The sequence below is a fragment of the Rhinatrema bivittatum genome, chromosome 5 (genome assembly GCF_901001135.1).
Source record: "Rhinatrema bivittatum chromosome 5, aRhiBiv1.1, whole genome shotgun sequence".
Lineage (NCBI taxonomy): Eukaryota > Metazoa > Chordata > Amphibia > Gymnophiona > Rhinatrematidae > Rhinatrema > Rhinatrema bivittatum.
This window is the reverse complement of record NC_042619.1, coordinates 15,060,770-15,075,426: the sequence shown is the minus strand read 5'-3', so window position 1 is coordinate 15,075,426 and position 14,657 is coordinate 15,060,770. Positions and strand designations below refer to the sequence as shown.

The 14,657-nt window shown below is 50.4% G+C and overlaps 1 protein-coding gene across 10 annotated transcripts in view; it reads right to left on the bottom strand.

The window, feature by feature from the left end:
* The window catches only part of ARAP1 (ArfGAP with RhoGAP domain, ankyrin repeat and PH domain 1), a 437,360-nt gene that overhangs the window by 110,974 nt on the left and 311,729 nt on the right, over window positions 1-14,657 (bottom strand). For all 10 annotated transcript variants that reach the window (XM_029602046.1, XM_029602051.1, XM_029602048.1 and 7 more), the window contains 2 exons: window positions 9,326-9,535; window positions 5,230-5,335 (listed from right to left, as the gene is read on the bottom strand). In XM_029602046.1, the coding sequence (XP_029457906.1) occupies window positions 5,230-5,335; window positions 9,326-9,535 (316 nt within the window). The remainder of the gene's footprint in view (window positions 1-5,229; window positions 5,336-9,325; window positions 9,536-14,657) is intronic.

Sequence of the window (14,657 nt, the reverse complement as noted above, 5' to 3'; positions counted from 1 at the left end):
CCGGAGGACTGTTGCTCCCGTGACCGGGATGGTAGACCTCTTCGTGACAGCGGACACCGCCGAATCCACTTTTGGGAGCCGGAGGAGCTCCAGCGCGTCCTCCGGCAAAGGGTAAAGCTTGTCCATGGCCTTGCTGACCTTCAAACCCAACTCCGGAGTATCCCATTCCTTGAAGAGGATATCCGTGGACGAAAAATGAAAAAGAAAAGCAACCGCCGGCCCTGTGAGCCCGAGCAGGACAGGATCCATATTTGCCTCCTGGCGGACCACCACCGGAGGGGCATCAATCCCCAGCTCCTGGAGAATGGCCGGGATAAGCGGCGACAGCTCCTCCCTACGGAACAAATGCACCACCTTGGGGTCATCCCCATCGATGGCCTGTGCTCCTTTCCCCGGAGCGAGCTGCGCGGAGCCATCTGATGCTGCCTTCCCGGCCCCCGGCAGGGGCTCCTCAGAGGCCTCCGTGTCCGCCTCGGCGGATTCTTTGGACTCCGAGTCCTGCGGCACCCCTCGCGGAAGCCGCTTGCTCCGACCCGCGGCCTGGGCGACCTTCGCCGTCCTCCTGGCCGGCTTTTTCTTCGGCGGGGACCGGTGGACCCGAGCGCGCAAGGCGTCCCCCCGACTGCGCTTGCTTCGCCTATATCGGAGCACCTTGCGCAGCAAAAGCGCCAAATCCTCTGAGAGCTCGCCCGAATCCGAAGAATCGATTTCCGAAGTCCCCCGGGACCAGGGCCCCTCCGAGGGGGCCTCCCCCGCTGCACCCGGCTGCGGGGAGAGCTCAGGGGGCAAAACCGAGGCCTCCACCGTTTCGCGTGAAACTACCCGGCCGGTGGACAAAATGGCCGCCACTCCCGCGGAAACCGGGAAAGAATCAGGAGGCCTGTCAGGGGCCCCTCCCCCCTGCGACGGCGATCGTGCCACCCGGGAATGGGTCCCCCGAGGTGCCCCCGATGATCCCTCGTCTCCCGGGACGCAGGCCGAGCAAAGGCCGTCCCGGGAGAGATGCGCGCGCGCCGAGCCGCAGGCCCTGCACTGCGAGCCGCGCGGCATCGAGAAAATCGCGGGAAACCAAAGGACGCGCCGAAAAACACTGAGGGGTGCTGAGGAAAAAGAAAAAAATCACCGCGGCGAAATCGGCGACCTCCCCCCTGCCGACGACGCCCCCCCCCCCCCCCCCCCCGAGCGGGACGGAGCGCAACGCCAGGCAACGGAGAGCCGACAGAAACAAAAGTCAAAACACTTTTTTTTTTTTTTTTTTTAACAGAAAAAAAACGCTGTCCCTGGTACTGAAAAAGCCCTCTGTCCTGCAGGGGTGAGTGAACCGGGCTCCCCGGTGTCACCCCTGACGCTGCTACTAGTCCAGCCGGGTCCTCAACCCTAGCAGCGGCCTCAACCTGGGGAGGGTAGTCCCCTCAGGACCTCTCAACTCCCCAGGGAGGCAGGGCAACCGGGACTAAAATTAACCAAATTAAACGAAAAACCCAATTTGCAGAAAAAAAACCAAATAGGCCTAATAGAAAATAAAACCCAAAAAGCGAACCTGACTAACAACCAGAATCAGGCCCGACAGGGCTGTGACCGGACCTGCACCACCTACTGGAGACAGAGTAAGACTGAGGGGCTGTGACTGGCACAGGGGCATATATGGCTCCGCCCACAAGTTTTAGTCTGTCTCCATCTACTGGTGCGGAGTCACAACCCAGGTGTCCTGGACTGATCCTGGTACGTACAGGGAACTCAAGAAAGCCTGAAATCATCTGAGGCCCGTGGGATTGCACCAGGGGGTAAATTGGGCAGAACACATGGGTCCTTATCCGCCATCTTTTTCTATAATTTTAAATCTGTGCGCTATAGGCTCCCTCTGGAAAATCAGAACCTAATCTTGGGAGATGTCACATCTCTGAAAGGTGCATCTCATTGGCAATGACAGTTTTTGAACATTGTTGGAATGAACCCCCGAGATAATCCTCACAGGAACACAGAAATAACAGCAAACTACAAGACATATCTAGTCTGCAAATTTCCCCCTCCCTGCTGCAATACCACAGATCTCAACAAATTTCCAGCTTTACTCCTCACTCCCCCACAGCTAAGGATCCTCTGTGCTTATCCCAGGCTTTACCCCTCACTCCCTCACAGCTAAGGATCCTCTGTGCTTATCCCAGGCTTTACCCCTCACTCCCCCACAGCTAAGGATCCTCTGTGCTTATCCCAGGCTTTATCCCTCACTCCCCCACAGCTAAGGATCCTCTGTGCTTATCCCAGGCTTTACCCCTCACTCCCCCACAGCTAAGGATCCTCTGTGCTTATCCCAGGCTTTACCCCTCACTCCCCCACAGCTAAGGATCCTCTGTGCTTATCCCAGGCTTTACCTCTCACTGTCCCACAGCTAAGGATCCTCTGTGCTTATCCCAGGCTTTACCCCTCACTCCCCCACAGCTAAGGATCCTCTGTGCTTATCTCAGGCTTTATTCCTCACTCCCCCACAGCTAAGGATCCTCTGTGCTTATCCCAGGCTTTACTCCTCACTCCTGAAGCTAAGGATCCTCTGTGCTTATCCCAGGCTTTACCCCTCACTCCCCCACAGCTAAGGATCCTCTGTGCTTATCCCAGGCTTTACCCCTCACTCCCCCACAGCTAAGGATCCTCTGTGCTTATCCCAGGCTTTACCCCTCACTCCCCCACAGCTAAGGATCCTCTGTGCTTATCCCAGGCTTTACCCCTCACTCCCCCACAGCTAAGGATCCTCTGTGCTTATCCCAGGCTTTACCCCTCACTCCCCCACAGCTAAGGATCCTCTGTGCTTATCCCAGGCTTTACCCTTCACTCCCCCACAGCTAAGGATCCTCTGTGCTTATCCCAGGCTTTACCCCTCACTCCTCCACAGGCCTTCAGTAATTGTTCCCAGCTGCTTAGCCCCAAAGGGGTCCTTTCTCCCCTGCAGCTGCGTCTAATAGGTGCATATTTATTTAACATGTTTTGTATACCGTCATTCGGTTTTGCCATCATAACGGTTTACAGTAATCATAATAGGTAGACAAAGTAACATCAGGGTTTCAACAGTGAGTATAATAGGTGAACAAGTTAGGTAACAATGGTAGAAGCAACAGGAAGGGTGTTAGTTATTATATATTGAAAAGGTATATAGCTCTCTCATGGGTTGTTAATAGATGCGTGGTTTTTACGTGAGGAATTTTGAGGAGGCCTTTATTCATTGAGCGAAGGTTCCTTTTTGGAGCATGTAGTTCAATGTGTTTGGTTAGCCAGTAGTTTTGTTGTCCTGTGATTATTTTGTGGAGGATTGTTAAAACTTTGTAGTCTATTCTGTATTTTATTGGGAGCCAGTGTAAAGAGATGAGGGTTGGAGTAATATGCCCTTGTTTCTTAGTTCCTGTTAAAATTCTGGCGGCTGCGTTCTGTAGTATTTGGAGGTAGGCCAAAGAGTAGGGTATTGCAGTAGTCTAAGTTGGAAAATATAAAGGCACTCTCTGCTCCTGGGGGCATACCATCTGCACTTTTATTTAACTCTCCTATTTTTATCGAGATATCCTATTATCTCTTGCTGTATATTAATTACATCTGCACATTTGCTCTTTTATGTACGTCTAATCGTGGTTTCTTCCTTGATTTAATATCCACATTCTCTATTTCAGTATCTTCTGCCTTTCTTTACTTGCCGCTGTGTTTCGCGTTTGCATCCAGGATTATTTACAGTTCCGTGAGAAAGGGAAAACTTGGGATTATGAAAACTGATTTTAATTGCTAGAGGGATATTGCCCTCTGCTGATCTTTGTGTCTCCTTTTGCCTGCATGCTTACTGCGGATGATGGTCTGACTGTGTGCAGGTAATCACAGACTATATGTTGTAATCTTTACCCCATCCCGGATTTAAAAAGAAGGTCCCTTATCTGCATCTCCCTCCCACCACACCCAGCAACCAATGTGACCTCCTTCCCTCCCTCCCAATATTTTTTAAAAACAGTTCCTTCAGTGTGAGATCCCTCCTGCATCTTTGTTACAGCAAGGCTGGATGCAATACCAGCAGGAGGGAAGCATGAGTCCTGGGAGCCAGGATTTTGGAGACGGTGCAGGGAGGGGGACTTTTTAAATATCAGGTGCTGGGAATGAGGGAAAGAGAATTGAGGGGTGTGTTTTGGGGTTTTTTTGTTTTTTTATTTAATTATTATTAAGGGGACTTAGCTGGTTAGTGCCGATTTTCAGCCCTGCCTGTCTGTGTTTTGCTCAGAGCTGCGCTAACAAATCTAAATTTTGACAGGACAGATTTAACCAAATTTTCATCTGAAAACCTGGCCGGTGGCGTCCAAGTGAAAATTAACCGGTTATCTTGGCCGCAGCAGTAGATGCTTGAAAATGTACCCCTCCCAGGCTTTCCTGAATTCTGTTGCTGTTTTTGCTCCCTATCCCCCCTCCCTCTAGGAATCCGTTCCACGCCTCTGTCACCCCTCCTGTGAAGAGGAGGCTGGTGCATGCATGACGCTGTGCTGCTGAGTTAGCAGTCATAAGAAACTCTGTGTGCGTTAGAGCGGCAGGGCACCTCGCCGCTATATCTGCCCATGCGTGCTCCTGAGATGCCGGGATACTGAATTGGCAGTGCAGGCTAGCAAAAACAGAGCTGCTGGAGGCGGCAGGGACCAGGGGACCACCGAGGGGACCACCGAGAACCCTGCGGCCTTGGTTAGGCCGCAGGGTTCTCGGTGCAAGCTGAAGTCTTTCACCGTGACGTAAGGCCTCCGACTGCCTGATCTATTCCCCCATAAGCAGCCCTACCCAAGAGGATCCTAACTGTATCCAGAGTTGCTTCGCAAAGTCTTAGAGACTTAGGGCCTAGGATGTACAAAAAATTATATAATTGCAAAAAAAAAAAAACAAACCCAAAAGCTCTAAATTGTGAATACTTTGTGTCTGCAACAAATTTCAGCATTTGCACAAAATTTACGGTTTGTGCAGAAAAAGAATTCCCTCCTTGAAATGAGCTAAAATCATCCCCAGGCACACCATTTTGTCTGGACAGTCTTGAAAGAACCCAAGTTATTCTTAGGTATGAAATCTGGTGATGAGGAGAAACAAATTCTCCATCTTTCCCCAGGTGTTTCCCTTCCCAAAGATCCTACTGATGCCCCTCACTGCCCACCTCCCCCCCCCCCCCCCCCCCCCCGGAATTCCCTGCCCGCCTCAGGATATGGGAGGGGTGAGCAGGGCTTGCCTTACCAGTACAGGTGGTTTATCAGCGCCTTCAGTGTGGCCCTGTTCACTGGCGGGAGATGGCTCAGGAGCGAGCGGTACTGCTCAACCTTCACGTCCTCCTCTTCAATAGCTGGACATGGAAAAGAGCAGGGTATCACACCAGTCAATAATGGCTTGAGAAAGGGATATCAAGCAGGCCAGTCGTGCCCCTTAGGCCCAACCTCATTAAATCCTGTTTTAATCGCCTTCGCCTGCTATCCGTCAGACACCAGCAATGGCCACACTGAAGGCAACGCAGAGACACAGAATCCCATGGCAGGTAAAAACCACAAGACCCACCTCATCCGCCCATTTACCCTGATCAGCCAGCTTTACCTTTGCTTCCTCACCACTAAGAAGTCTTTTATATGCTCATCCCAGGCTCTCTTCAATTCTGTCTCCACCACCTCCAAGAAGCATTGAGGCGGCTCTGAGGCTGGGCGCATTTTTTAAGCAGGCAGCACTGCCCGGTATTGCCATAACATTTTATGTCTTGCCTGTGCCTCATATGACGACGGCCGTGTCCGAACAACGAGCACAGTACAAGGATAGGACAGAGGGAATTCTGCCTGGCTCTAGTGGTTATTATTAAATATTTTCCTGCAAGTCTCCCAGTGCTGCGTGCACTTCAGAGATCGGCAAAGAAACACACAAAGGGGTCCATAAAATGTACCACCGGGCTGAAAGAAATGATCGTGCGATCATAAACGTAAGCTGATTAGGGTCACTTTCAAAGTCCAGCTTTTCCCCCAGAAGGGCCCTTCAAAAAACTGCGTGAATGATACCCATGTAAAATTAAACACCCATGAGCTGAGTGCATGCACTTTACACACACACACACACACACACACACACACACGAGAGAGGAGAGTGAGGTGGACACATCTGCAGATGACACAACATTGTTTTGTGTCATTAAACGGCAGTGGATTGCGAGGAATTGCAGAAGGACCTTCCGAGTGTGGGAGACTGGGCATCTGAATGGTAGATGCAATTTAATGTGGACAAATGTAAAATAATGCACGTAAGGGAAAAATAATCCCAATTACAGGTACAGGACGTTGGGTTGCATGTTAGGAGTCACCAGCCAGCAAAAGGACCTCTGAGTCCTCGTTGAAAATACAATGAAATCTCCAGCTCAGTTGTGGCGGCAGCAAATCGAATGTTGGGAATTATTTGGAAAGGAATAGAGAGCAAAACTGAGAATATCATAATACTGTACCCTTATGGAAATCCATGGTGTGACCACACCTTGAGTACTGTGTGCAGTTTTGGTCGCTCCATCTCAAGAAAGCCAGAGCGGACATAGAAAAGATGCAGAAGGGCGACAGAAATGATAAAGTGGAATGGAAAATCTCCCTTATGGTGAAAGGCTGAACAGATCAGGGCTCTTTAGCTTGGAGAAGAGATGGCTGAGAGGGGACATGATTGAGATTTATAAAATCATCAATGGGGTGGACCAGGAAAACAGGGAACGGTTATTTACTCTTTCAAAGAACGCTAGGACTAGGGGACTCTCCATGAAAACAGCAACCGGCAGTGGAGGTGGTGGAGACAAAACCAGTATCTGAATTCAAGAAAGCATGGGATAACTACAGGGGATCTCTAAGGAAGTGATGGGAAACTAATCGGAGAAATTTCTTTTTCACTCAAGGCACAATTAAACTCTGGAATTTGTTGTCAGAGGATGTGGTTAGTGCAGTTAGTATAGCTGTGTTTAAAAAAGGATTGGATAAGTTCTTGGAGGAGAAGTCCATTAACTGCTATTAATTAAGTTGACTTAGAAATTAGCCACTGCTATTACTAGCAATGGTTACATGGAATAGACTTAGTGTTTGGGTACTTGTCAGGTTCTTTTGGCCTGGATTGGCCACTGTTGGAAACAGGATGGTGGGCTTGATGGACCCTTGGTCTGACCCAGTATGGCATGTTCTTATGTTCGAAAATTGGTTCTTAACTGCTAATTTAATAAGTAATCCACGCCCTCCGGAGGCCCGGGAGACTACGGCAGGCTAGGGCTGAAGAAAAGGCCTGAATACCGTTTTTAAATGTGCCCTTTTTTGAAATAGTTTTCTTTTTTTTTTTTAATCAGCCACCAAGCAGGGGAAACACCTCCCTGATCCCTTAGCACAAGCTAGCACCCACCAGAGGAGTTTGATCATCTCTGGGCTTGTATAGAAGGGGGGAGAGTGACCGGCCCACCGGTAAATACTCCCCCCGGCTCACCGGGTAGGGACACAATCTCCGGGTAAAAAGGCATTAGGGCACTGCCCTTCAGGACGCTATCAGTACACTTGCCTTTCCTGACAGTATTTATTATTATTTATATAGATATCTTTTTTTTTAATTTTTTTAAATCAAGATTGAACTAGCCAAAGGTCTAAGGGATATCTCAAATGCCAAACCTTTCCCAATGTACAGGATTATCACAGAATTTGACAAGGAACAGGACCGCAGGTTATGCTTTCCTTCATCTGCTGGAGCCAGAGAAATACTGAAGGATCGCAGGTGGCACACCGGTATATCTAGGGGGTGCTTTTCAGCTTTTCTCTGGCTCCATCTGTTGGAAGGGAGGCACAACCCAGCAGTCTGAACTGATCCTGGTACGTACAGGGAATGTTAAATTAAACTGGATGGATGGGCAGATACGGTCTTTTTCTGCCATCATGTTTCTGTGTGTCTATGTTTCTAAATCTTAGGAAGTATTTTTTTCACCCAGCGCACAATCAAGCTATGGAATCTGTTGCTGGAGGACGTGGTCAAGGCAAGTAACATAGTGGGGTTCAAAGAGGACTGGACAAGTTCCTGAAGGAAAAGTCCAGGCAGACCTGGGAAAGCTGGTGCTTATCCCTGGGAGTGAGATGCAAGAAATAGATTGACTACTGGGGATCTGACAGGTACTGTGACCCAGACTATCAGAGACAGGATGCTGGGCTCAATGGACCCTGGATCTGACCCAGCTTGGCACCTCGTTATGTTCATAGGTGTTCCAGAGGGTGGAGACTGGGCGGGGATGTGGGACCTCTCTGGATTTGATTCCCGGGCCTGGGTCTGTCAGGGCTAGAGATGCTACGGAGGGCCCAAGATTGAAGAGCTCCAGAAGGAGCCCTGATGAGTGACTCCTGGCCAAGGACTGCTGCTGCCATGACTGGGCTAAGTGAGTTGAAAAAGAGATATAAAAGTGGGGAAGAATTCCCAGGCATTTGCGAGTGAAGGTTCACAGCCCCAGTTCCGTCAGAGCAAGAGGGCAATAGTCAAGGGTGGAACCGCGTAAGCCTAATTAATATTCATGACTTGGAAACATTTTTACTTCATAGAGAATGACACATGTGCTTCTGAAATACTTCACAGTTGGGTGGGGTCTATCAAGCTGATTGTTTTTTTTTAAACTACAACAACTTGATCCATCCAAAGCAAGAAATACGCTTAGAAATAGAGAATGAATGCAATAAATCTAGCCTTCAAGCAAAGTACTGGGGGACCAGAGGTTTCCCCCACTCCTATCTGCTGGCGTCAGAAAGATACTGAGGATTGGCAGAGGGTGCACTGGTTTATAAAGCAGCACCCTCCGAAGCTTTGTCTGACTCCATCTGCTGGACGGGGGACATAACCCACTGTCTGGACTGATCCGGGTACGTAAAGGGAGAGACCCAATTGGCCAGTCCAGCCCGCCCTGCACTGCAAGGACATATCCCAGCTGCCAGCTGTAGAGGATATCACCCTTTAACAAAGTCAGGTTTTATTTTCTTCCTCACTGGTCCTTTACTGTTTTGAGAAGATGACCGCATAAGATCCCATTCTTAACCCAACACCCAGCCCCACTCTGACCCCCGCCCCGCCACCAAAACTAGCGAGGCCGTTGGCCGGCTTCCTAGGTTCCCATGGCCTTGCTGGATGTTACCGACCCAGCTACCCTGTGGCCTGCAATATCGCTAGGCCCTTGAGAGGGGGGAAGGGTGGACTGTTTGCAACACAACCACCTCCCGGGGTCCTGCTCCTCCTCAGAGCATGGCAGTCCTTAGATCTAAGGGTTCGAAACGTATCTGCAGAGGGACTGAAGCGCACTGCCCCGGCCTCTTACATGTGGCATTCAGCCAGTCGGGAGAGTGTTCAGTGAAGATCCCTTCCCCAATTTCTCGGAAAAACCTCTTTAACGTGTTGGCGACGTCATCAACCTGGTGGTCCCCCTCCTTCAGGCAGATGCTCCTGGCATCCTTGCGGAGCACGTCCAGGAGGCTGGTCGTCTTGGAGTTCTGCCCACTCTTCCTGTAAATACCTTCCGAGGTCAGCCCTGGTGGATAAAAATAAGGGTTACACAAGGTCAGCAGCTATAACCTCCACCACAGGAGCACCTTTCTTCCCAGGAAATTAGAGCTTGGGGTATTAGGCCCATTGCTGAATTTACACCAAAGCCAGAACTGCAGTGTGAATGGGAATTCTCCTGATCATCACTACGACCGATGCAAAAAGGACTCATCAATGCAAAGCAAGTTAAGGCTAATGGACAGCATCATTTGCATAAGGAAGATCACTCCATAAGAATATGTCACAGGGAGTGTCAGATAGCAGTGATTGGGTGAGAAAGTTATTCTGTAAAGCAGTGGTTCTCAACCTTTTTTCGGCCGGGACACACCTGACAGATGGTTCTCACATGCGTGACACACTGAACATGTGACCGTCATGGGACAAAATGTAAATATACATTCTGCATCCTCAGGAACCACGTCGACCCCCAAAAATGGGTGCAGAGCAGAACTAGGGCATTACCCATACAACTCACCATACAAAAAAAAGATATTCTGGATCTGATGACATCTCAGTAAAAGCAAAGCAAACTCTCTTTACTGGCAAGCACAATCCTTATAAAAAGACAGTAATTAACCAGGCCCTAAACACTAATACACCTCCTATTGGGAAAATAGAGCAAGCCAAGCTGCTATAGATACCCACTTAGAAATAATTGTAAAACTATACTAATAAATGTTACAAAACAGCTGATGAACAGAATAACATCCAACAATTAAAAACTCATAAAAATTATTAAAAATTGTCTAAATATCAAAATATTTCAAAACAGCAGACACATCACATAACACCCAATAATCAAAATGGCAATCAATCAAGAAAAATAAACTTAAAAAGCCACCTTTACTTACCCTTTCCAGTAATTCTCCTACTCCTTTCCCTTGCAGGCCAATAGCACTCACCAGAAGCAGCAGTCGCTGCTGAAGGTCTGTCCTCACAGTCCTCTTCCTTAGGGCCCACAACCAGTCACAACCAGTCTCTGTCTCACACAGACCAGTAACTTCCCTAACTAGTATCTCTTCCTCACACACACACCAGTCACCTCCCTGACCAGTCTCTGTCTCTCACACACACACACCAGTCACCTCCCTGACCAGTCTCTCTCAAACACACACATGCTGTCACTTACATACAAGCTCACACATACTCTGTCACTTACAACCACACACACTGCCACTTATGCACCCATTGTACCACACACACAAGCTCTCACTCATGCACCCAAGCACCCATTCTACCACATACACACACACACTGCCACTCATGCACCCAGGCACCCATTCTACCACACACACACACACTACCACTCATGCAACCAGGCATGCATTCTAACATACACACACACACAAAGCTGCCACTCACGCACCCAGGCATGCATTCCAACACACACACACAAAGCTGCCACTCACCACCCAGGCACCCATTCTACCACAGGCACACAAGCTCTCACTCATGCAATCAGGCATGCATTCTAACACACACATACATAAAGCTGCCACTCACGCACCCAGGCATGCATTCTAACACACACACACAAAGCTCCCACTCATGCACCCAGGCACCCATTCTACCACACACACACAAGCTCTCACTCAAGCACCCAGGCACCCATTCTACCACAGGCACACAAGCTCTCACTCATGCACCCAGGCACCCATTCTAACACACACACACACAAGCTCTTACTCATGCACCCAGGCACCCATTCTACCACTCATGCACCCATTCTACAACAGGCACACAAGCTGTCACTCATGCACCCAGGCACCCATTCTACCACACACATACAAGCTCTCACTCATGCACCCAGGCACCCATTCTACCACAGGCACACAAGCTCTCACTCATGCACCCAGACACCCATTCTAACACACACACACAAGCTCTTACTCATGCACCCATTCTACAACAGGCACACAAGCTGTCACTCATGCACCCAGGCACCCATTCTAACACACACACACACACACAAGCTCTTACTCATGCACCCAGGCACCCATTCTAACACACACACACACAAGCTTACTCATGCACCCATTCTACAACAGGCACACAAGCTCTCACTCATGCACCCATTCTACAACAGGCACACAAGCTGTCACTCATGCACCCAGGCACCCATTCTAACACACACACACACAAGCTCTTACTCATGCACCCAGGCACCCATTCTAACACACACACACACAAGCTTACTCATGCACCCATTCTACAACAGGCACACAAGCTCTCACTCATGCACCCATTCTACAACAGGCACACAAGCTCTCACTCATGCACCCAGGCACCCATTCTACCACACACACACACAAGCTCTCACTCATGCACCCATTCTACAACAGGCACACAAGCTGTCACTCATGCACCCAGGCACCCATTCTACCACACACACACACGTACACAAGCTCTCACTCATGCACCAAGGCACCCATTCTACCACACACACACACACACATACAAGCTCTTACTCATGCACCCAGGCACCCATTCTACCACACACACACACACACAAGCTCTCACTCATGCACCCAGGCACCCATTCTACCACAAACACACAAGCTCACATGGAGCCTCTTCTCATTGTTTGGCCTCCACTTCTCAGCCACCTCTGGCCAGACCTCCCGCGGTACGCAACGTCTCTCCAGCCGCCTCCTGCAGTGTGCAGGGTCTCTCCGCTCTTCAGCCGCCGGCAGCGGCGCACAGCGTCTCTTCGTTCTTCGGCCCCGCCGCCGGCAACATGCAGGTCTCTGCGCTCTTCAGCCACCGGCAGCGGCGCGCAGCGTCTCTTCGTTCTTCGGCCCCGCTGCTGGTGACGCACAGATCTCTCTGCTCTTCAGCTGCCGGCGGCGCGCAGGTCTTTTCGTTCTTCAGCCCCGCTGGCGTTGGCGCGCAGCGTCTCTTCGTTCTTCGGCCCCGCTGACGTCGGCGCGCAGGTCCTTTCGTTCTTCGGCCCCGCTGGCGTTGGCGCGCAGCGTCTCTTCGTTCTTCGGCCCCGCTGACGTCGGCGCGCAGGTCTTTTCGTTCTTCGGCCCCGCTGGCGTTGGCGCGCAGCGTCTCTTCGTTCTTCGGCCCCGCTGACGTCGGCGCGCAGGTCTTTTCGTTCTTCGGCCCCGCTGGCGTTGGCGCGCAGCGTCTCTTCATTCTTCGGCCCCGCCCCTAGGGAGAAGGGAAGCACAAGCGGGGCAGTGGAACACCGGGAGCCGCGACACACCTGCCGGAGCTTGGCGACACACTGGTGTGTCGCGACACACCGGTTGAGAACCACTGCTGTAAAGAACCATCACAGGGGATGTTGGATAGCAGTGTTTGGGTAGGGAAGTCCCTCTCTCAGAAGATGTCACAGGGAGTGCCAGATAGCAGTGTTTGGGTAGGGAGGTCCCTCTGTAAGGATATGTCACAGGGAGTGCTGGATAGCTGTATTTGGGTAAGGAGGTCATTCTGTAAGACTACGTCACAGGGAGTGCTGGGGTTAGCGATGTTTGGGTAGGGAGGTCCCTCTATAAAGATAGATCACAGGGAGTGCTGATAGAAATGTTTGGGTAGGGTGGTCCCTTTGTAAGGATACGTCACAGGGAGTGCTGGTTAGAGGAAAATTAGTTTCTTACCTGATAATTTTCGTTCCTGTAGTACCAAGGATCAGTCCAGGACACCTGGGTTGTGACTCCGCACCAGTAGATGGAGACAGACTAAAACTTGTGGGCGGAGCCATATATAAGCCCCTGTGCCAGTCACAGCCCCCCAGTCATACGTAATGTCAAAGTAGAAAAAAATCCAAAAGCCAACATAGCTAACCATAGAAAACTTACTAAGTAAACGAAAATAACTCCAACACCCCTACAGGAAAACAGACTCCCCAACCGGGAGAGCGAACAAAACAAGGGGTCAGCGTATTAAAAAGAACAATGAACGGACTCTCCGTTACTATAGCGTAACACTGTGGGTGGGATCCTGGACTGATCCTTGGTACTACAGGAACGAAAATTATCAGGTAAGAAACTAATTTTCCTTTCCCTGTACGTACCAGGATCAGTCCAGGACACCTGGGATGTACCAGAGCTAAGTTATCGAGGGTGGGAAGCAGAGAGTCCCGCTCGGAGAACCCTCTCTCCAAAACCCCCAGTATCAGTGGCCTGAACATCCAATCGGTAATGTTTAATGAAGGTATGCAACGATTTCCAGGTAGCCGCCCTGCAAATCTCTTGAGGCGACACCTGAGAAGATTCCGCCCAAGACGCAGCATGAGATCTCGTCGAATGAGCTCGAAGACCCACCGGCGGAGATTTACCGCGCAGAATGTACGCGGAACCAATGGCCTCCTTGAGCCAACGGGCGATCGTTGTGCGGGACGCCGCAGAACCTTTCTTCGGACCCGACGTCAACACAAACAGATGATCCGTCAAACGAAAAGAATTTGAGACCTCTAGGTAGCGAAGAAGAGACCTCCGCACATCTAGTTTTCTCAAGTCCCTCAACTTCGGGTCGGAAGAATCCCCAACCGCGAAAGCGGGAAGTTCAATCGATTGATTCAAATGAAAAGGCGATACGACCTTAGGCAGGAAAGAGGGAACGGTCCGCAAGGAAACCCCTGAATCAGAAATGCGCAAGAAGGGCTCTCTACAGGACAGAGCCTGCAACTCGGAAACCCGACGAGCGGACGCAATCGCTACCAGGAATACAGTCTTCAACGTGAGATCTTTGAACGTAGAACGCTTCAAAGGCTCAAACGGAGCTGAGCATAGGGCCGAGAGCACCCAGTTGAGGTTCCAAGATGGACAAGGGAGCCGTAAAGGAGGACGGAGGTGCTTCACTCCCCTAAGAAAACGGGAGATATCCGGGTGGAGAGCCAGGGAGACTCCCCGGATTTTACCACGCAAACAACCAAGCGCCGCGACTTGGACCCGAAGGGAACTGCACGCTAAACCTTTGGCCAGCCCAGCCTGGAGAAAAGACAAAATATCAGGAATAGAAGCGGAAGTGGGATCCAGACCCCGCTCTACGCACCATTCTTCAAAAACTACCCAGACTCTAACATAAGCCAGAGATGTAGACTGCTTCCTGGATCTCAGCAACGTGGCAACTACCACATCTGAGTAACCTTTGCGCTTCAA